Source organism: Falco peregrinus, chromosome 1 (assembly GCF_023634155.1).
Source record: "Falco peregrinus isolate bFalPer1 chromosome 1, bFalPer1.pri, whole genome shotgun sequence".
In the NCBI taxonomy this organism is placed as follows: Eukaryota; Metazoa; Chordata; class Aves; order Falconiformes; family Falconidae; genus Falco; species Falco peregrinus.
Window position 1 is genome coordinate 28,633,082 of NC_073721.1, and position 22,750 is coordinate 28,655,831.

Consider the following 22,750-nt stretch of genomic DNA (forward strand, 5'->3'; position numbering starts at 1 on the left):
CCCCCATCCCGATGTATTCCACAGCCCCATCCTCCCTGTGAGGCAGCTGGGGAGGGCATTTGCTCCTCCCATCCACCATCCCTGTCCATCTCCAGCTGCCTCCCTATTTGGGAGCTTGCAGACCGCTGAGTGCTTGAAGAGCTGACCACTACTTACCTATTTGGGAATGCTTTTAAATTGTTCCAGAAACTGCTGGTTGTTGATAAATTGGGGCAATTGCAGAGAAGTGTTTTAGCTAAACTGTGTAAAAGAAGGAATGAGCTGCAGCGCAGCACTGCCAGCTGTCATTGGATTTAGAAACACACATCATAGATTTTGTTGCTTTTCAGACAGCTGCGCTTATAGCTGCTCTTATAGCCATATAAAACAGTCATTCTGTCAGCAAACGGTCTGGCAGCGGAGCTGGGTTATATCTGCAGCCGTGTTCCCGAGCCTGGCGGGCTCGCACCCTCCATGTGCATAGGTGAAGCCTGGAGGCAGGCGGCTCTGTGGCATGGGCTGTAACCTGTCCCCAGCGCTGTAACTTTGCCCAGGGTAAAAAGCAAATTGCCGGGCTGTACCTACTGCCTGTGTAGGGGATGGTGCTGACAGAGCTTGTCTTCAGCGCCCCTGGTTAGGAATGGGGAGTTGCTTTTTACCCTGACTCCGCAGTTGCTGCTCAAGAGGCTGGCTCGCTGGAGGTCAGGCTGACAAACCACAGCCTGTTATAGCAGCACTCACAGCGATCAGGCCCTGTCCTCTGCGGTCCATCCTATTCAGACTTTAGAGCTAAAGCCGAGAGTCCCAGGGACCAGATTTAGATTTTTAAAAGATTTCCTCAAGGAAAGGGAGATAGTGCCTATTTATCAAAATTGAACCTTTTCACAGGATCAATATCACTTTCAATAAAACTTCATCCAGGAAGGGTTTCCTACGTAACAGACCAGCTTTTAAATGCCCACTCAAAGTAGTATTTGAATGTTTTATACACACATTTTATTTGCATTCCTTTATACAAAGTGGAACAACCTCAAGCGAACGAGCTTGTCTGCATCAGGAGGTTTCTCCACGAGTGAGCTGCAAGAGCGGGAGTGAGTTATTGCTGTGCATGCTGTTTCACACCCGTCCCATGTGTGAGCAGTGCCAGTGAGAAGTGACTGCAGCACAGGCTATGGCTGCCTGTCAGTGGGATGAGCTACCCCACAGAGAGCCCCAAGGGCGCCCAGCAGGCCGGCGCTGTGCAGCAGGGAGGATGATGATGAGCCATACCCATGTTTTCTCTGGAGCCGTTTCCATGGCTCAAGCCCAGTGATCTGGGGTGGCTAACAAGGTACGCAAGAGCAGGTGGTGCTTGTGGTCTTATTTTCTGTTGCTCTGTTCTTTTGCTTTGCTCAAACCTATAGCCCTCTCCCTGCCCACCTCCCTTTCCTCTGAAATTTTAGAAGATGCTGGATTCATCCTGATCCAAATGGGAAAATGTCTGAAGTTATGCAGCAGAAGAAAACAGCTTTCTTAGCTGTAATGTGATATTTGTTCCTTCCCAGGCACCGGGCTGGAACAGAGGGTTTGGAAATTGCCCCTCTGGCCATTATCTGAGCTTTACAGTATTTGGAGATTGAACCCAGATCCCACATCTCTTCTGAAGCTCCATGTCAATTTACACTTGTTCCTAGAAACCATTACTGTCCTGTGAGCTCTTTACCACACTAGGATTGAAAACAGAGCTATTCTGCTCATTTGAGCTCTTTTTTTGCATGAAGGCAGAGCTCAGTGCTCATTCCTTTTTCTCACCGTCTGAGGATTAAGCCTATTCCTGGTTGTTATCCGACCTTGATACCGTTTACACACTGAACCCAATGCCTATGTCTTTTATCTGAGCTCTTACAGCATTTGGAAGTGTGCCATGCCCCTTGTCTGGTATCAAAAGCATTATATTAATTTGGGATTCATTCCACAAAATGAGGCTGTCAGCCAGACTCCTTAGCAATTGGATATTGAACCCAGACCTCGTGGTTGTCTTCCAAGTTATGTGCCAGCTGGGATCTCAGCCCACAATCCATGGCTGCCAGCCAAGCTCCTTATTGGCGAGAGATTGACACCAAGCCCCCAGACTGCTATTTCTGTACGGTGGTGTTAAGGACTAAACCTAGCTCACGTGGTCAGCATAATCACCTCTGCATTGGCAATGAAATGAAAAATCTAGTTAAAGACTTGAATGAATATCGAGGGTCAATGTTCAGCTGCTTAAAGACCAGGGATGATGACAACAATTCCCTTGGAACAAGGCCCCCTCAATACTCCGGGGGGAATAGCCCCAGATCCCCCATCTGTCATCCAGCTGGATATAAATTCCAGGTTCTCATTAACACACAGTGCACAGCATTTCTTTACTGGCTGGCAGTATTAAAGTTAGTTCCTCCAACTTTCAGGTATTCTGCAGATGGGATTAAACTAGATCCCTTTTCTATAGCACCGTTAGGCTCTGCCAAAGCACTTCTTGTCACTCAGAGCAGACCTCCAACGCTGCACCTTGCCTTGGGAAACGTTTCCCACGTGCTGCATGCCCCCAATCTTTGCTCCCCTGTAAATCAATAAGGAAGGCTAGGAGGTAAATGAGAGCAAGGGACAGTTCTGCAAACCTCCATCCTCTTTGGGGGAAATCGGGAGCCTCACCAGACAGAGGGAGCGTTTCAGGTGAAACGTGTGTCGGAGGCGAGCAAACTTTTTCCTCCTGCCAGCAATTTTGCCTGGGAATTCTTCAGCATCTTTACACGGTGTGGTTTTACTGCATAGCAAAAAGCTTCAGAAGACTGAATTAAAACCAAACAGCTTCCCAGCTGGGATGGTCATCATTAGAATGCAATTTCCAGCAACTGTGTGGGTTTCTTGGTAGCCTTGAAATCTTTAAAATTCTCATTAAGCAGCAACTTTGAAGGAATGGCTTAGCATGCAGCTAGAAAAGGAAAATCTTCCCATGATCTAGTGGATCAAGCTGGATGTTATAGTGCCTATGGACAGCGTGGGATGCTGCTTTTTCTCTGAACTTGCAGTAATGGTGAAGGCTACCCTTTGGTGCTCTAAATGTACAAACTGTGAATGGGGGGTTCTGGTTTCCCTGTCTGAAACTCTACCGTGACTGGGGATGGAATCCATGGGAAGGTTTCAAGCTGGTTTTGCAGACCTGTCCCATGGGTCTGGAATTACTCTGATTGCCTGTTACATATCTTCTGATTCATGTTTATTTGCTAAGAAAGCATTAAGTCTTTGCCACACACATGTGGTTTTATGAGGATTTTCAGCCCAAGAGAGCCAGTGCAAATGGCATTCAGCTGACTGTAGTGGCAATTTGTTTGTAAATAAATTTTCCATGTACCCGCTTGTTCCTCTGTAAGTGGGAATACCTTTCTTTTTCCATCATTTGCTCTTGCCAGCCATCTTACTCATCCGTCGTCTGAACATTCTGTACCACCCTTCCTGCCTCCTCCCTGTAAAGCTCTCTTTGGTGTTCTCTTTGCCAGGTTTTTCCAGACCCCTTCCCTCTGCTATCTCCTGTGGGCGCTTAAAGGGCAGGGGATGCTGCTGGCTTCGGTGCTGGCATCAAGAGCTGTTTGCTGGGACGCTCCAGGCAGTGCTCAGAATTTATGGGGAATGCAGAGTTGAGCAATACCCGTGATTAGTTGAAATCGTTATTTCTAGAACTGCATTTCTTTGCTTTATCAACAGAAGGGTTCATCTGTTGTGCATTTGCCTGATCTCTCAGCTAACCTGTGGATTTGGGGAGTGCAGTGTGTGCTGCCCACTCCGTGCTCAGCTCTCTCCCCGTCCTCCTCAGCGCTGGCATGCACTGCATGTGTAAGAGATGGACGTGGTGAACAATGAGGATAGAGGGAGAACAGGCTCTTCTTTCCTGTCCTCCTGGTTCACTTCCCAGAGTTACGAAAGCCGCTGGCATGCTGTGCCATGCCCCACCACCCCTCAGCCCACTGGCTGATCTCTGCCTCCATCTCAGCGCACACGTGTATTTCCAGTCTTCATGCTAAACCCTGCCAAAGCAAAATTCCTGAAGCAGAATAAAAAATGTGAAAGACTTTCAAACCCAGAGATTATTGAACTGTCCCTCTTACCAAATGGCGGTCAATACTATGTTCTTTATAAAGTCTCTAGTATAATGTTTAATTCAGTAACTTCAACTGGAAAGTCTTTCCAATTATTTTAAACTGCCAGAGACATTTTAATGTGCCTTAGATTTTGCGTTGGCATGCCACAGAGTGAAGTGCCATCCATCTTTCAGAGAACTTTAAAGTTTAGCCTCATATAAAAAGGATAAAAATGGGAAAGAATCTCAGAGGGTGCACTTGTCCCATGAACCTCACCATCTGCAGCCTCACAGACACCTACTCCTGCATTTTGAAATTGTCTCCCTTTGTGCAGGGTGGGAGATCCACGCAAACAGCCAAAATCTTTAATTCCTGTGCAGAGCTTCAGCTGAGGGCAGGATTCTGAGCAGATCTTTGCTGGCAGCCCCCCAGCCATGCGGGCAGTATTCACTCTCCAGATACATTCAAGCCTCTGCAACCAAGGATGTAAAAGGTTGAGAAAGCCTAAACATCTTCTGATTGATTTTTTTGTGCCAGGGCCACGGGGCATCTGTCTCTGACTACTGATTGCTGCTAGTCCCAAACCCACTGGGCAGGTACCCATCCCCACCGAACCCTGCCAACAAGCACTGCCGCTGGGTACGAGGGAGCGGAGCATGTAGCTGTGCTGCCTTGGTTAGCCTTGTTCCAACTACGGGAGCGTTAGCAAGTGGCAGAGGCTGACTCTCAGCATCCTTACACTATTTTTATGCCTTTTTTTCCTTTTTTTCTTTATTCCTTCTGCCTGAGCTCAGTGGCACGTGGGTGCAGAGTGTGTGCATCTCTGCACCGGACAGAGGGGGAGAAGGGGAAGGGAGAACATCTTATAAATCCAGTTCTGCTCTATTAAGATTCATTCTGGTACGACAATGGCTTTTTCTATTGAAATGCTTTGTGCAAGCCTTGCCTAATGATCTGTTAACTGGGGAAAGGTTAAATTCCTGCAAGATTTTCTGTGTTTGATGAAGAAAAAACAGTGCAATTATCCAGAATTCAAAGTGAGTTTTAGCCAACTGTTAATAATACTGTGATTCTTCATGTTCTCATTACTCAGAAGTAATGTGGCCATCCCTAGTCATGGCAGTAAAATATAGCATTCTCTTTTGGCCCTGTTTGTACTTATGGAGGGCTAGAAATCACTCGAGGCCTTCTAAATATGCTTCTTTTTGTGCTTTAGCCACCCGTGACAGCACTCTTCTCCTCTAACTGCATCTGTGTGCAATGGAGGCATCCAGTTTAAGGCAGTCATCTCAGGAGGGGTCAGGGTCAGACATGCCCTTTAATCACTAATGGTTGGGCACCATGTGCAAAATGGTTATCAAGGCTATGTTAGAGTCACTGGAGAGGCTGGTGCTTCCAGGTTCACACTATCCCAAGACAGCTGCTAAGGATGAAGGAGATAAGCGGACTTGATACCTGATACTCTTGATACCCAGAGTGCCCATATGAACAATCTGGTTTGATGCAGAGATAGGTTTATTAGCAGTTTTCAGCTCTTTGTGGCCTTGTAATCTGCAGGTTGGGTTTTGCTGGAGACCACTGGAAACATGCAGGGGCAATCCCCAGACATCTCTGTGTTTCTCCCAGCTCCCTCCCCTGACTGCTGAGGTTTCCAGCTTATAAAGTGAAGGCAGAACATGAAATACATGTGGCATCTCTGTGTCCACGCACACGGAAACAGAGTAAGTGTCATGGGGAAAATATAATTTCACAGTGGCAGGCCCTGCACTGGGATAAACAGACAGCTTGTTTCCTCTGGTGGATGCATGGAAAATCAATTCCCAGTCCTCTGCAGAGGCTTCTAAACACCAACCAAATCCCCTTCTGTAGTACAACTGTTTTGTGCTGGTGAAAAGGTTTCATTTCTAGCAAGGGAACTGCAGGTAACACCTTTTTGCTATCTTCCTGTTGTCATTTAGGTGTCTATCTTATCCTTTTTATAGGACTCTCATTTCAAGTGCAGCTTTTTGCCTGGAAGTCTGAAGTAAATGAGTATTAAGTAACTGTATCTGTCTCTAATTCACTAAACATCCAGAAAAAGAGCTAATGTGCCTGAACCAGTGGGATGAATACATTAATCTAATTCAGCTACTTTTTGTTCAAACAACCAGTAGCATTCAGAAAAAGGTTGTGAAAGGGATTAGGAATTTCTTTTCTACATTTTTCCTTTCTTCTTCTTTCCATGACTTTGCTGTGTTCCATCAAACATTAGCTATTCAGTTAGCTTATTTTTTGACCATCCTTAAAACATTACTTTTAAAATAAGTCTTTTTTCTTTTCAGACCTGGCTCTGTATTCACCAAGGCTTTCAGTGACCAGGGAGAGCAACAGACTAAGCACAGACATACAGGCTGTGAGCAGCTTATCCTGACCACAGCGAGCAGGTCCCAGCTGTCACCATCTCACTTGCACCTCAGTCAGACAGTGTGGGTACCAGGATCTCAGAGCATCACCCCTGGGCTTAGGGCAATTCACTGAGCATGCAGTTGCTGCCTCTCCATCCCCTTTAGCTCCCTTGGCGATGGTGGTGCATGCTATCACCTTAGTGACATGGCAAGTCTGATATATGTATCCTCCACTCCTTTACATCCCTCTTTATTGGGAATATGCAAAAAGTCCCAGAACAGGCTGTCCAGACCCTTCAGTTTAACAGCAAATTACTGGTAGCTGCTCTTGATGTGTGTATTTCTCACTGCAGTTCAGTCTAGATCAGGGTTACCTCGCTTTCTGAAGAGAATATCGTGTGCAGTCGTGTCAAAAACCTTAAAAACCATCAATGTGTAAGACCTAAACGGCTGCTTTGCTGCCTGCAAGCCCTGCTCTCCTGTCAGTAGATTGCTTCAGTGTGATTTGTTCTTGACACATTCCTGTGGCTGTTGATCATCTCCTTATATTTTGTAAGTGCTGACAAGCAGCTTGATTATTTGTCCAAGTATTTTTCTGGGACCTGAAGCCGGTCTGCCTACTCTCTAATTCCCCCGTGCCTCCTTCCCCTCTTCTGAAAGCAGAGCCCTCAGTCTGCCCTCCCAGCCCCCTGGAACCTCCCTGTCCCTGGTGGCTCCTCACAGTTAAGTGGTTGCATCTCCGAGGCTGCTTCAGGAAGCTCGTCGAGTGTCCTGGGATGCAGTTCAACAGTCAGGGATCACTGAAAACGCCACAGTTATCTAATTACTCTCTAACCAAATATCCTCTCACTGTCACATGAGTTCGTGTCCTGCTAATGCTGGCATTAGCTTTGTCAAGCATTTGCTTGCTTTTGAGTTTTTGGGGAAGATTGAACCAAAAAAGGCGTTAAACCTTTTGGCTGTACCTGCAGCGCCCTGTACCTAATGTCACACCTCTCCGACTAGCGGGTCAGCTTTCTTTAGCCACTCCTGCTGGCTAGTGCTCCACTGCTCACCAAGGTCACAGCACAGCAGAGGAGATGCCAGCTGGGGAGCTTTGGGGCCAGTAGGTAGGACAGGAATCCCACAAAGACCCCAGCACCCCAGGAGGACCACTTGGCCAGGCTGTTACCAGGCAGCGAGCCCTCCTCTATCCCTGAGCTCAAGGGGTGACAGGGATCTCCTGTCTGTGTGCAGAGCAGAGGTTGGCCAGGTGCGTGGTGCATGTCTTGGAGGTTCTATTTGATTATTTCTGGGGCTTGGTTGCTGCCCAGGGGGCTGTGGGAGCAGAGAGCTGGTTGTGGTGGTGGGCACGAGAGGTGGCTGTGAGCTGGCAGCCCTGGGGTGGTGATTGCCTCCTCTGCTCCCAGGCACTGCAGGGATCTGCTGTGAAAGAGATGCAAGGCAGGACAAGCACAGGAGAGGATGAACTTTCCTTGCCAAAAGCAGATGAAAGGATGTGTTATAAAGTCACTTGTCTCTGGTAACATGGGCCCTAGCTTTGACACAGTGGTGGAGGGCATCCAAGTTTTATGCTAGAAGAAGAAGAGCCCACACCTGGAATCCTATCCTGGTTTCAAAGGTCAGGCACATTTCTGCAGTTACAGATGTCGCGGGAATGGCATTTGACCCTGGCCCATCCTACACAGAAGGCAAGGTCTGATGGACAACAGGATCATTTGAACCTCCCTGGAACTAGCTTTCATTTGAATTACAAACTATTTTTTGTTTCTTCCCAGCCAGGTCTTTAGACAAACTCTATAACTTTGCTGACTGCTCTGGCCTTCACCTGATCTTTGCATTGAATGCTTTGCGCCGAAATCCCAACAATTCCTGGAACAGCTCCAATGCCCTCAGCCTGCTGAAGTACAGTGCCAGCAAGAAGTACAACATCTCCTGGGAGCTGGGCAATGGTGAGTGTGGGAACAGGAGAGCCACGGGAACGGAGCTCGCTGTAGCAGGAAGGTATTCCCTTTTGGAAGAGGATATTTGCAGATCCCGGGATGCCTTGCCATGTAGTTTCAGAGGGATTTAAAGGCCCTTGCTATAAGGCAGTGTTAGTCCCTTAGCTGGACGTTTCCATGAACTGGTATTAAAGCACATGGAGTGTTTCTGGCTGAGCTGCTCTCAGTCCTTTGGTGGCCAGACCAGCAGCTGTATGGACTTGTATGGTGGCTGCAGTGCCAGGGGAAGTGGGGGACCCTACAGGGACAGGAGCACGACATCAGGGAGCAGGTCCTTCACCCAGCACACAGCAAAAGGGGGTGCAGGAGGAGATGCTGGCCCAGGAGAGTAAGCGGTGGCCCTCATCCACTTCTTGGAGGCTCCTTCTGCTGTTCTACAGAGCAGGCAGGCAGCTCTGCGGAGCTCAAGCTGTGTGACAGCGTGAGCTGTGTCTCTCTCTCCGGAAGCACGGATGAAGGAGCAGAGTTGGCAAGCCTTGCTTGTCTATTTTTATTTTCCCAGAGCCCAATAACTATCGGACCCTGATCGGCCGCTCGGTGAACGGCAGCCAGCTGGGGAAGGACTACATCCAGCTGAGAAGCCTGCTGCAGCTTATCCGCACTTATTCCAGATCAAACCTCTATGGGCCGAACATTGGGAGGCCCAGAAAGAATGTCATCGCTCTTCTGGAAGGGTAAGTGATGTTGCTTTGATGAAGAGATCAGAAACCCCTCTTGAGACTGATGCCCTCTGCAGCAGGTAGACTTGCTCTTTGGCTTCCCATTGCTCAACAGCTGCCAGGACAGTGAGGCTCTGTGTGGCTCAGCCACCACAGTACCAGGGACCTGGGGACATGGTCATCTCTGCTGCTAAACTTCTGCAGAGATGCCTGGTGGGATTTTGGGCTGGGCTGATTAACAATCTCCCAGTTATTCCCAGCATTTCCCAATTACTGGCAGACTGAGGTGCCCACCTTGTTGAGATGTGAAGATAACTCAGTGGTATGGATGCAGGCTCCTGCATGCCTGTGGTCTGCAGAGCCAGGAGGTGGGTCCTGGCACCGCTTAGCAGTGTAGGTGTTGTCTCAAGAGTCCTCCTGGACGAATTGCTTTGCTCTTCCCATTCAGTGATGACTTCTCCCTGTGCTTTCTCCATCTATGCAGAGGAAGAACCTGTAGCAACTTTCTTCACTGGCCAAGCCCTCTGCTCCCTCCTAGGAGAATTGGCATGTCTCTAGTTTGGGGAGGCCAGAGGTGGAGAAGGAATGGTGACAGTGAGGGACGCAGACACCTGGAGGTGACATTGGACAGCTACAGGAACCAGGGAGGTGTGGGAGCCTGCTGGCAGCAGGAATTGGGACTGTGCGGCTCGAAGACCATGCAGCAGAGGGGAAATTCCCTGCAGGACTGTAAACAGAAACTCCAGTGCAGAGGGCTGGGCAGGGGGAGGTGTGGAAGGGACTCTGCTGGGAGCAAAGCTGGGTCTAGCATTCATTAACATCTGCATGAATGATCTGGCAGAAACAATAAACAGCACACTGATTCAGTCCCTGGCGAGGTGGGGAGGGAGCCAGGGCCAGATTCTCAGCTCTGCTGCAGCAGCACAAAGAGACCATAAAGCTGGTTGAACCAGCTGTGACGCCAGCATCCCTCTGGCTGAGAGAAGTGGGGGAGCAGCCCCTGCACCCCCCCACGGCTGCTGCTGGTGCCACGCGAACGCATTGCTTGCCAGAGCCCCCGCATTTGGTATGGCACGGTGAAAGCGGTGCGGGGGGAGTTACAAAATGTTGTAGTAGCCTTGATCAGCAGGAAATCTATTAGCACCGGGAGGAGCAGGCTGAGTAAGGAAAACAACAGGGATGAAAGCCAAGAAGCTCTTAAAGAAACGGAAGTCCTACTGCTCCGTTTGCCCTTCATGCGCTGCAGCCGTGTCCCAGGGAAGAGGGGTCGGAAGAGCCATGTTGTACGGCCAGGGTGGTCCGGCAGCTCTGCATTGCTGGGGCTGCGCTGTGGCTGACGGCAACCCCAGGAGCGAGGCTGTAGTGTGCAATCCTGTTGAGAGGATGGTAAACACACCATCTCGAATGAAAGGGAAGATAGGTAAGAATTAAGCTTTGAACAGCCCTGGCAACGTGATGGTGGGGGGTCTCCAGACCCCAACACTGGTCTGCAAGAGCTGTAGCAAGCATGCTGGCTCTCCAAGCTATAGGCTGTTTCTGTGCCACCATCCCTGCCTGCCAGGGTGATGCTGGTCCACAAGCGCTCAAAGTGATTTCTCTCTCCCATGGAGAAGCCTTGTGTCCTGCACTCCAAACCCTGGTGTCTGCAGCTCGTGGCAAGCGGCACGTGCCTGCACAGCCCACGAGGTCCTGTGAGAAAAGAGCTGCTTGTCTTTCCTCACAAAGACCCAATTATTACAAGGCAGGGTGTAAAGAGAAGGAACAAGTCTGATTACACAAAGACAAAGGGCTAAATGCTCATTTGCAGTATTTGGAAATGGAGTTGCAAAAGGACAAACAAACAAACCCCAGTGCCTAAGCTGCCTGACAGTGTGAGCTTTACTCCCAGCAGCTCCCTGCGGTCTCTTCAGTACTCTTGGTTAGTGCTACCAACAGCTCTGCCTTCTGCAGGAGCATTGCAGAATTTCTCAATGGGATGTGGCTCAGCATGTGCCTGGGGCTGTCACAGCCAGAATGTGCATCTCAGGATCCTGAATGAGCTCCACAGGGTCAGTAAGCAAGAGTGAGGAGAAGTGTAGGAAGATGTTCTCAATGGCAAGCCTGCTGTCTGCCTGGCCAGACCACCATGAGTGGTCTACATAGTGCTCACAGTAGGATGAAGACTCCAGAGTGAATTAAGTGCATGCAATTAATAGTCCTGATGATGCAAAATCTGCAAAGTTTTTCTCTTATTTTAAAAAGTGTTATGAACAGCAAAGTCAGCCAGGTAGGAAAAGATATGCCAAGTAGAAGATTTTGACTCAAGTGTTAAGTTAGGCTGGAGGGGAGACATGAGACACCCCAAACGGGATGGACGGATTAATCTGCCAGGCAAGGAGTGCCCTGTTACACAAAGTGAGGAAGCGGGGTTTGGTGGGGTACGTAATGGAAATGAGCTCAGAGAGGAAGAGGAGAGCTTGGAGAGGAACAGGGAGTGATCTCCGACAGTAGAAGATGGCTTTAGATGTTCTCCAGGGAAAGCCTCTAGGGTTACCTGAGGTCCTGAAACACTCAGAGAAAAGTCTCATTGTGAAGTACTACCTAAGATTACATTTTCCTGTTGCATGCTCTGTCTATTGTTTAACTGTTATCTCAAGCAATGAAGCTAAACTTACTCTCACTGTTTAAACCTTGTCCTGTAATGGCAGCATCAACATGACAATGGGCATTGCTCTCTGCTGTGCACCAGGCTCTGTCTGTCTCAGTGGTGGGAGACGGACACCTCCAGGGCCGTTCTGACCCAGTCCTAGGGTCTGTCCTCCAGGACAAGGTGGGACAGAACTCCTCCTGGGGTGCCACCTCTCTGGAGTCTGCTAGACAGGCTAGATGGTGAGCACAGATCAGGTACCTCAAGGTTTGCCACACGTAGGGGGGTGTGCATGCATGCTGCCCTACTGCAAAGGCTGTCCCTAGGCAGGTAACACTGAGCTGTGCTGGGTGAAACCTGTGCACTTTCTCATGGTGGAGGCAGGATATGGTGAGGGGAGAAGAGCCCTGCCTGACACGCAGCAGCACAGGCTTTACACACCCTTCACTGCTGAGTTATTGCTGCTGAGCTCTTGCACCACCCTGCACGGTGCGATGGCTCTGAGCAGCCACAGAGCATATCAGCGTCACTCTGGGCTGGCAAGTCCTGGAGAGTAGACCAGGACTACTACTGCTGGTGTAAGGATGGGCTCTGCAGTGATGGAGCATTGCTCAGATGACTGGGGCCTGCTGTGTGGGAAGCTAGAAATGGTGTCTTGTGAATGCACAGGTGCAAGAGGGAATTTCTCCAGACACAACCAACAGTTGAGTTTGATGAGGTGTTAATTAGACCATTCATGCAGCCTGAGCTGTTGGAGAGCAGACCACGTTAGCTACCTACCGCGTCTGCAGGTACAGGAATCCCAGAACTGCTCAGAATTTGCTTGGGGAAAAAATTGTGAGATTCTAAGGAATTAACATAGATTTTAACAACAGATCAGGAATCAGACACAAAGGTTAATGCATGAATGCATCACACATTCAGTGCTGTAAGAGAAGAAACACCAGGGAAAGCGATTAGGAAGAATCGATGCTAACTTGTGTTACAGCTCAGAACATTTGGTACAAAACTTCGACCGGCACGTTTGGGCAGATTTGGCTAGGCGCTCTCATGTCCTGTTATTCCTTAGTTGGTGTAGCCTGGTTTTTGCCACTGGACAGACACTCCTAAGTGTTAGGGCGTTACCTCTATCACGGCAGGAGCTGCAGTGCCAGGAGGATAAGGGCTGGCAGGCACTTGTATCCATGCTAGGCTGGCTGCTCTTGATGGTCTGTAGCCACTTACAGTCCTGAGCCTGACGAAGTCACCAGAGAAGTGAAAAACTTTCTTGTCTGGAGCTATAGCCTCTCCCTACCTCCTCATCCCCCAGTCCTCAGAGCCACCCAATCCGCTGCATCCTTGGCTTTCTGTCTGCCCTCTTTCCAGCCTCCTTGGCCCCTTCTTGCTATGGCCATCACTGCTGCACATCCGCCCTCTGGTCACAGGGCCACAGCACCTCTGGCCAGGCAACAGCAGCAGGCGAGGGAGCTCCTACATGTCAGTCCTCACCTTGCAAGGCACAAGAGCTTCTTATCCTCCATGATTCTACTGCCTCCTATTCCTGGTTTGTAGTACCTGTGGAGAATTAACCACCTGTCTGGATCACTTTGGCTCCTTTTGGTGGTGATGTCATTCCACAGTGCTCTGAAAGGAGCCCGTAAAGGTGAGGAAGCATCTTTGTCAGTGGTGATGGAGCCCTTCCTCCCTGCTAGCTGTGGACATGGCAGAGTTGAGAGAGAGCATGGAGATGACATCTTGATTCATCTGTGGGCAGCCCAGGTAGGGGTCAGGTTAAAACCAGTCGCAGTCCTCAGCCCTGCTCCCTGCATCCACAAATCAACCCCAAGCACAGGTTCCTGTGTTGGTGCTTATGTGTAGAGAGAGGTGTTAGCTTATAGCTCATGAAATGGCACAGGCTGTATATTTGGGGTCCAACACAACCATACGCCAAAGCAAAATCAAGGTGCTAAAAATTGGGAGAGTCTTTGGTAGTATTTTTATGATGACTGCCCATACCTTGTGTCTGTGCTGTCATGAGCGCGAAGAGGGCTGTGGCTGTCTAAGCAGGTCAGCACACAGCAGTCAGTCTAGGCACTGCTTTTGACCTGTGACTTTTTCTGGAGTAGCAACCAAAGACAGTGTATGGACAGAGCTTGTTTGTTTAAATTCAAGTAGGGAAGAGAAACAAGGAGAGCCTGGAGTAGGTGGTATCCAGCAGAGGGAAGAACTCTGGGTGGATTTCAGGAAGAAACTTGGTATTTGTCCTGTCCTCTTGCTGACAAGGACTTCTGCCCTGTTTGGCACAGGGGACTTGTAAGCACTGCATTTTTTAGAAGCTCTTTTTGGCTATTTGGCTTTCTTTAAAAAGCACATCCTTGCTGTACTGGTTTAAGGCTCTCTTGTGATGCTGCAGAGGCAAGCATGTCTCAGTCAGCAGAGCCAGAAGCTTCACCCTTATGCAAGCTACTGCAAGGCTGGTGGCACAGACTGAATAGGTCCGGAGCAAGAATTCTGTGCAAAAAGTCAAGCAACATTAATGATACAAAGGGAGGAGGAGGTCACTGCAGCATGACCTCAAGCTCTGGTAGCATTGAAATTATGAGTAAATCCATTCATAAATACATTGAAATGATGTGTGAAGGATGTGATGAGGCATTTGGCTATATAGCAGGGCCAGGGATCTGAGATCTAAGCAAAGGATTTAGCTATTGCTCTTTCAGGAGGAAAGTGTTAAGATAGCTGTTGCTGAAGCTTGATCTGGATGGCTGGAGTGCCAAAATCACAGTTACCTGTATAGGAAGAACAAAATGGGTAAGGAAAGACATAGATGAGATTATGCCACTGTATTAATACACAGTGTGCCTTATTTCTGATTGCTATCTACAACCTCAGTCTTTTCATCTCAGAAAAGATGTAATAGAACTAAGGAGGGTTGCAGGGAGAGGAGCTGAGGATGTGCAGAGGTATGTGATGTCTTCATGTGAGAAGAGATTAAATAGGCTATGCCTCTTCAGTTTGTAAGGCAGGCAGCTCAGAGGGAATGTTACCGAGGCCCATGAGCCTGTGACTGTGAATGGGGTGTTTTTTCCACAGAGCAGAAAGTAGTTTGGAAGGAAAGTTTGGAAAGGAGGAAACTTTCACATGGTATGTAGTGACATTGTAGAAGTCATTGTCACAGGGTGTTGTGGAGGCTGAAGTTGTGCGTTCAGAAAGGGACTGGACAAATCAGTGGTGGGAAAAAACATCAGTCATGTAACTTCATGGTCCAGCTGGAACTCCCAGAGTCCCTGGAGTGCAGGTTACCGAGGCTGGTGGGTCAGTCTGGGACACAGAGCTCTCTTTGCTGGAAGGCTTGCGCAGCCCCACCGTAGATCATGTTGGGTGAAGAAAGGTGACACTGAGCAGAGAAAGAACACGATATAGCAGCAGATTTACACATAGTCCCCACCAGGCTCTGCTCCCTGGAGTGAAATTCCTGTCTGAAATCTGGCATTGCAGGTTAAAGTCTTTGCAGCAGGTGGCATGAGCTAGGTCTAGTACCTGTCTCTGCTGCTGCAGGTAGATTGTGCTGCTGGAAGAAGTTAGTAAGTGAAGCCTGTGCCTTAGGCCGCCTCACCATCCAATTCAGACACCAGATAAAGCTCTTTCTACGTGTCACTGTTGGCTCAAAGGGCAGAGATCTGCCACTCAGCTCTAGCGATCTACCACGGTACCGCAGGCAGGCTGGTGTTGCTCCCACACTTGGCGCTTCGTGGGGGGGTCACTTTGCTTTTATAGTACTGTAGGGAGTAGCAGGTGAAATAACCTGTGTTTGTGAAGTCCAGCACCCAGGAGTCAGATGATGCTAAACCACCTGAGAGCCTGTGCGATGGTAACTTGTCTCATGCAGCTGCATTCTTTGTTAGAGGATTACTTTTTTTTTATCGTTTAAGGGATGACATCTGCAATTACCTGAATGGGAAAGAGGTTTCCAAATGCAGATGGCTCCTTAATGTATCAGGAACAAGCCTAGGAAGTTCCAGTGGCTGGAAGCTGAAGCTAGTCACATTCAGATGAGAACTTAACATACTTGGAGGCTAATTAACCATGGGAGTAATTTACTTAAGGTTGCAGTAGGTGCTCCATGACAGACAAGTATTGAATCAGGACAGGCGATCTGTTTCAGAGATGTGACCACACTTAAATCAGGTTGTGGTCCTGGGAGATATGGCTCTGGAAAATGCTCTGGGAGAGGTCAGATGTGAGCCATGGTTTCACAGGACAGAGTTTTGGTGTCAGTACCATCTCATGGTGTTGCAGCTCTCCTGCCCCACTCTCCCACAGCTGTGAGATGCTGTCCTACATTGTGCCAGCATTACCATTTCTGGGACAGAGCTGGGAACTGTTTGGGTGGCCAAGCAATGGTATATTACATTTTTCTCAGTGCTTATTTGAAAACAAGCTTGAGCCTCTGTTCTAGCTCAGCGCAGGGCCCCACAAGTAGTAATGCTGGCATGGGATGCTGGCACACGGGCAGCTGCAAGGATAAGGAGATGGATATACCTGAACTCGGTGGCTTTGTCTCACCCTCCGTACACAAACTCCCTGAATGAGTCTCCTGTTCCTCCACGTGCCTCTGACGTGTTCTGCTTTCCCACCTAGAGATGCTGGCCCAGCAGATTTTGAAGATTTTTGTGTTTTCCCAGGTTTCTGACATGCAGAGGGCCAGCCAGGGATACTGCACAGGCATGCCCTGGAGCTGCCACACATCTGCACTACAGGGCATCACTACAGTAGTTGCCCACATTGCCTGCACAGTGTGAGCTGAGCTGGTCCCACTGCCTCTGGGGGTTTTTACTGCACGTGTGCTGCGCAGCCAATTGGTGCTCACGGAGAAAGCCCAGTGTATAGGAAAATGGCAGATTTACTGTGCCAGCCCAGCCCATCTGTGCAGCACATGTGCAGGGATCTGAGCCCTCCCGGAAGAGTCTGGTTTGCTCTGCCTGCACTCCACACATGGACATCGTGCAGTCCAGGAAATCCCAGATAAAAATATGCCAGCACTGGTCATTTAGCCCCGATGGATCTTCACTGGCCTCAAAGTCTGTGGTTTGAGAAGCACAGGTGCTACAGGAATAAAGGGATTAATAACATCTGTACTCCAAAGCTGAGGATATTCTGATATCTGTGCATCACTGCATCTCCACCTGCCCTGGGCTTTCATCTCTTGCTCATGCAGTACCACTTGTTGGCTGTTGAGCTGCTGGAGGTTCCCTTTGGAGGGTACTGTCCATTGGCCAGGTCGTCTGAGGTACTCCAGGCACAGAACTTGAAGTTTTACCAGGAAATTTTTTATTCCACCCTGCAAAAATCTCAATAAAAGAGAAAAAAGAAAGAAAGAAAAACAGAATATGGAAAGCAAAATTTGAGATAGATGTGCATCTTTTATAGTCAAATTTGAAATGACCAGAACTAACCAATTTATTTTGGTCTTATGGAGACAGAACACTATGCAAACCAGTGCCTTTTCTTTCCTGCTTTTGGTCTGCACTGCGCTGCCTGAGTGATACCTGTGTCCTAGAAGAAATTTTTCTCAGCAGCTTTTAACAACAGGCCAATTAGCTGTCTGGAAACATGGGAGATGGGACAGATGGATGTCCTGCTTCTGCTGCTCCAAGGATGCTGGAAGTTATACTGAGGATTTGCTTTGCTTTTCAGTCCCTGTTCAAAGACGGCTGTTGTGGGTGTATTTGCAGCAGGGCTGTAGGCACTGTAGAAGTGGTGAGGAAAACCGGACAGCTTCTCCCTCCGAGCTCGTTCTACTCATGGTTTTGGACTGTGAGTGGAGAGTGTTAAGCTGAGCCTGAAGAAGTGATTTAGTAACATCTGGGATGGTTTATTTTGCAACCAGAACATAAAACATTTGAGGTTATAAAGCAAGGTGGACTACTCTTCGAACACAATTGCAATTGATCGATCTTCAAACGCAGTATAGATTGTGTTCATCATTTCAGTTTAGAGTTCATTAGTTCACTCTTGTATGCTTCATCCATTACGTTTTAGGCAGCAGTCCCTGTAGTGAGCATTTAAAACCTGGGAGCTGGGTATTTTGATCCTTTTGGCATACTTCTGCACACATAGTTTTCTAGAACAGCAACCTTTCCATAGCAATATTTGCAAAATCCTCTTTTTGCCACATGACTGCTCTGAGTTGCAAGGAGCTCGCACCTCTCTGGCTGGTCTCCTCACCCTGCTCAGCTGGGGAGAAACTGTCCCCAAATCACCACCCTGGCACTGGTCTCCTGGGCCTGACCCTCAAGAGAGATGTAAAAGCCTTTCTGAAAGGCGTGCCTGGGAACTGAAGCTCACAGCACTGCTAGGCAGCAGAATCAGGGATGCATCAGTGCCTACGGGTTTTTACAGCGTGTTATTGTTTTTCCATTTCTAATTGTATCTCTTCCCTCTCTGTCTGCAGGGATTTATTACCACTGCCTTTGCCAGTGTCCTCTTATGCTTCACAGGGTCCAGCTGCCCTTTTGTCCCAGTCTATAATTGACCATCGTTGTTAATTTAAAGTCAGAATGATTGTTTCCGAGCTATATTTAGCCTGAAGCTTGCTGCTCTTGTTTCAGACCTGATTAGAAGCTCGTGCGCCGGAAAGCATGCTGCTCATCCCTGCCACCACAACTAGTCTGATAAAAGGTCTCATCTTTCCTCACAAACCTTCCCTTTCCTTCCCCACCCTTGGTCATGGACTGTCCTGTGGGAGTCGGAGGTTGCAGGACCCAGTGCCACCCATCCCTGTGTCCCCATCAAGTCAGGGCAGCTGTGTGATTCCTGTTGTGTTCCTGGGATCCCTGTGCACCAGAGCAGCCCACAACAATACAGAATCGGTCTCTCTCTCTTCATGTTCGCTTGCTCAAGCCGATGTCTTCTGTCATGTGCATAGATCACCACTTCCAAAATGCATCAGCTACCCGGCACGTTACATATTGAATAGAAAAGCTTGCTTGTTCAGCTGGTGTGTGCCTTTATTTGTTTTCATATCTGTGTCCTTAAGCATAATAATGTAGTAACTGCTTGGGCTTCCTTGTGGGAGCTGCAGTTTTCCAAGGTGCATTTTGGATTGCTGGACCAGGGAGCCCGGGAGGGACCGTCTTGGATGGCAGCAAGCCTGTGCTAGAGGCTGCTGCTATGGTGGTTGCACACAGTCCCCAAGATTAGGAATTGCTTAGGGTTTGGCATCGGTGGTGTAAGCAGATAACACCTGTGTAGCCTGAGGTCTGACTCAAATAGGGGCTGTCTGGAAGAGGTGTATTTTCTTTAAGATACTTGGGTCACAAACCATCAGGAGACTAATACATGTGTGTAACTCACTGTAACCTTGTGGATGGAAGTGCTGTGGTTAGTCATAGGAATGGGACTCACCAAAAGTGCACCCATGTCAGCAACCCATTAGTTTGCTGACAGCCAATGCCAAAGAGAGAGCATCAAAAAAAGGGACATATGTAGCAAGCGGTATTTGTCTAACCTTTCCTCCCATCCTCCAGTGCTCAGGGGTTTCATGAGCTGGAAGTAGCATCTTTGCATCTAATAGGTTTGCTGGGTTTTATTTCCATTTTCTTCCATTTTTCCAGTTCTTGCTTCAATCCGGGCAAGGAGTTCCTCAGCTTAAATACATGTTGGTTGAAGAAGTGTCTCCTTTTTCTTTGATTGCTATTGAGAATTGTTGCAGTCATAGAACTAAGTACATTCCCCAAGATCTTGTTCCTGAAATGTTGTTGTGCTCTGAAAGCTCTCCTTACCTTCCCCAAAATGATGCTCAGAGCTCTGCTGCCAGTTGGGTTTCACTCTATTATTCCCAGCTGTGCTTGCTACAAGAATTTGCATTAAGTGTAATTTATTCCTTCCGTTTAAGGATGCAAAGTTTTCATTAGAAATGGTCTGTGAGTGCAGTGACTGCCTTTGGTATCCTGTGGTGTAAGATGGGCATCGGTGGTTTTAGGACTTCCCCTTGACAACATTGGGCTTATATGGTTTCTTCCTCTGTTTCCTATAGGTTCATGAAAGTGGCTGGCAGCGCGGTGGATGCTGTTACCTGGCAACAGTAGGTATTCACCATTCCTTCTACTTTCCAACACTAATTGCAGTGATCAGACTGCTGGGAGCAGAGCTGATGGGCTGTCTGGGTGTGAAAAGGGGCAGACCTGTGACAGCCACCTCTTCTGTCATCCTGCTACATTTAAGTAGGCGAAAAAGAGGCTCTGCCCCTCCTTCTGGAGCCTCTTGAACAAGTACAGGAGGGGATGTATTAACCTTTACCACTGCAGCTGAGACAGAGGCTAAAAATACCACTGCCTGCATGCCTGGCCTGCCTGACTGCTGGAACAAAGCCCCGAGCTGGAGTGCGGAGTCCTGGGGGCAGCTGGGATAGCAGGCAGCTCCGGTGGTGGCCGCGGTGGGGACCTCAGAGAAGCAAAAGCAGTGTGTGACAGATGTACGGGACTATCCGAAAGCCCTTTTCCTTTCACCGCAGTCACTGACTCCCCATGACCACTGCTCTGAAGCTAAACTGATTTGGCCCAGAGGAGGGAGAGGCAGCTTAGTCCAATGGTAAATGCGTAATGCCCAGTCCCTGCTCCGTTTTGTACACGTCTCGGATGCCCATAGGCACACTGCTGTCCTACGCTGTACATGGAGCCCCAGGAGCAGATGTTGATGGAAAGGGAGTGAACATCCAAGATCCAGGCCCTGCTGGGGCTGCCAGAGAGATGCTGATACCCAGTTTTCCTCCTGGTTCCTACATGTTCTGCAGTTTAGAAGAACAAAGCAAGCGCTGAGGGAGTGAGTGGAGGGAAAGGTTTCCTTATGCGGGGGAAAATCCATAAACATCTTTTTCCTCCTCTTATTTCCAACTGCCCCAGTTTGCACATTGTAGCCAGAGGCAGGCTCCCCAGCGGCTGTGGCTCTCTGCAGTGGGAGCACAAATGCCAGTGCAAAGGTTAGGCAGTGTGCAAGCACAGCAGTGATGGCCAAAATTGATAGAAAATGGGTTTGTGGGGCCAGCAGGACTCTCTCCTGCCACAGAAAGGACATGTTTCAGAGACAGGCATCCACTGGAGCAAAAAGCATGGTGAGACCCCCCTGTTCCCAGAAAAAGCGGATTTGCTTTGATGCTGCATTAAACTTTCCAGGTGGGGCACTGACCTGGAGCACAGGAGCTGGGGTCTCAGGTCCAAGGTGGGCTTGTGTGTGCTGCCCATAGGGCTTGTTCCCCAAGCTGGTCCTTCACAGCGACCCTCCATGGGGTGCTCAGGTTGCTTTGCTGAAGTGTAGCAGTGTGGATTGTAAAGCCCATCTGGAGACCTTCTTTTCAAAAGATCTTGGTTTTAAGACGTGAGATTTTTTTGCAAGTCTGCCCACAGTCTCTGTGTCAGTGTGTTAAACCTTGGAGCCTCCTGCAGAAGCAACTGCTGGTGTCTCAGAATGGTTTATAGCACCAGGCATGACCAGTATCTAGCAAGTCCTGTTCCTCAGTGGTGCTTGCTTGGGTGTTTGGCTCCTGGGGCTTTCCTGCCAGGCAGCAGCAACTTTCTGCAATGGGGGCAGTGGGGTAGCAGAGCATTTGGAGCGGGATTTGTGTTACTTACAGGCTCATGCTGTGCAATAATGATCTATGTCTCAGCTGGGAATTTGCTTTTCATGATTACACGATGTGCTGATCACATTTACTTAGTCCAGGAATTTGCTTTCTGCAATGGGGCTTGATCACTGGGCCAAGCCCTTGGATGAGTTGAAGGAACAAACTTCCAGGCTTCAGATGTGGAGTTTCATCTGGTGCGCAGGGAATCTGCCTGCATGGCTGCTTTGAAACCTTTTCTTATAGGATCAGTGCAAAGTGCTCAGCAGCTCTGGTGCTGAGCAGCCAACCTGTGAGTGGGGTGGCTGCTGCAGCTCCTCACAGGGGTTGGCAGAGCTGAGATGCGGCTTGCTGACCCATTTCCACTGCAACGCAGGAGCTGCTTCCCCCCCAGCCCAGGTTTGCAGCTCTGGAGATTGCACCCGTATGCGTTTGCGAGGACTGGCAATGGTCACAGCTCCAAGCTGGGCTTCTGTACTGTTTATGAATAAATGTCAAAACAGTGTCTCATCCCTCTGCTCCAAACAGCAAAACAAAACAAAACAAGTTCCTTTGTATCCAAGAAGAAAATTATTAGCAGGAAACTAAACTGCTGTCTAACTTCAAGTATGAATACTTCTGTTCCAAACCCTAACATTCTCCCGGGATATTGGTTATAAATTTGTCAAATCTGTTATTCCTTTGAAAAGGCTGTGCTCGATCCAGAAAGGGAATTGAGAAGGGAATACATTGCAGGGATCCCTATTCTCTATGTGAAAACAATATATCTGAAATGTATCTGACAGAAAAGCGACACTGGGTGGAAATAAGCAGCCTGTCCAGCCTTTCAGAGTATGGTTTCACTTACATACGCAACTCAGCATGTGTGCCTCACTCTTCAGAAGTAAAGTGTTGCTGGAGAGGGATGTGTGAATGGCTTCAAAACACCCAGGGAATTTCCACTAAAGGAGGGTGTGGCAGGTGGGACTGACAGTGGCTCTGAGAGTTTTGGCATTTCCCCAATAATTTAGTTTGTTATGTTTGTTTATGAGTAAATGCTTGGTTTATTGTGGATCCTCTCAGCCTCTGGATGCGGGTTTCCACTGCTCAGCAACCTCTCCACAGCCATATCTGCTCAGTGCTGGCATCCTCACACGAGGTGAAGACCCATTGCCCACTTAGACCTGCAGCCATGCCCAGTTCCATCCCTGGCTGTGCTCTCAGTCTGTACAGCTGGGTTTCCATCCCAAGTCTTGTGCATGGCTCCAAGTCTGGCATATTTAATGGGTAAATCCTTATGCAGTGCTGCCTCTGAAGCACAAATCCCTATTACTTATGGAGAAAGTAAATGTTTGCATCTTCAAAACCAGTGGACATCTATCCCTGTGACTCCTTGGAAAATGCCGTGATATCTTCTAAGATGGA

General features: G+C 48.7%; 1 protein-coding gene across 1 annotated transcript in view; it reads left to right on the forward strand.

Moving 5' to 3' along the window:
* Positions 1 to 22,750, forward strand: part of HPSE2 (heparanase 2 (inactive)) — a 112,011-nt gene that overhangs the window by 64,735 nt on the left and 24,526 nt on the right. Inside the window, exons 4-6 of the mRNA XM_055801085.1 lie at positions 8,239 to 8,412; positions 8,966 to 9,137; positions 19,766 to 19,813. Of these exons, the coding sequence (XP_055657060.1) occupies positions 8,239 to 8,412; positions 8,966 to 9,137; positions 19,766 to 19,813 (394 nt within the window). The remainder of the gene's footprint in view (positions 1 to 8,238; positions 8,413 to 8,965; positions 9,138 to 19,765; positions 19,814 to 22,750) is intronic.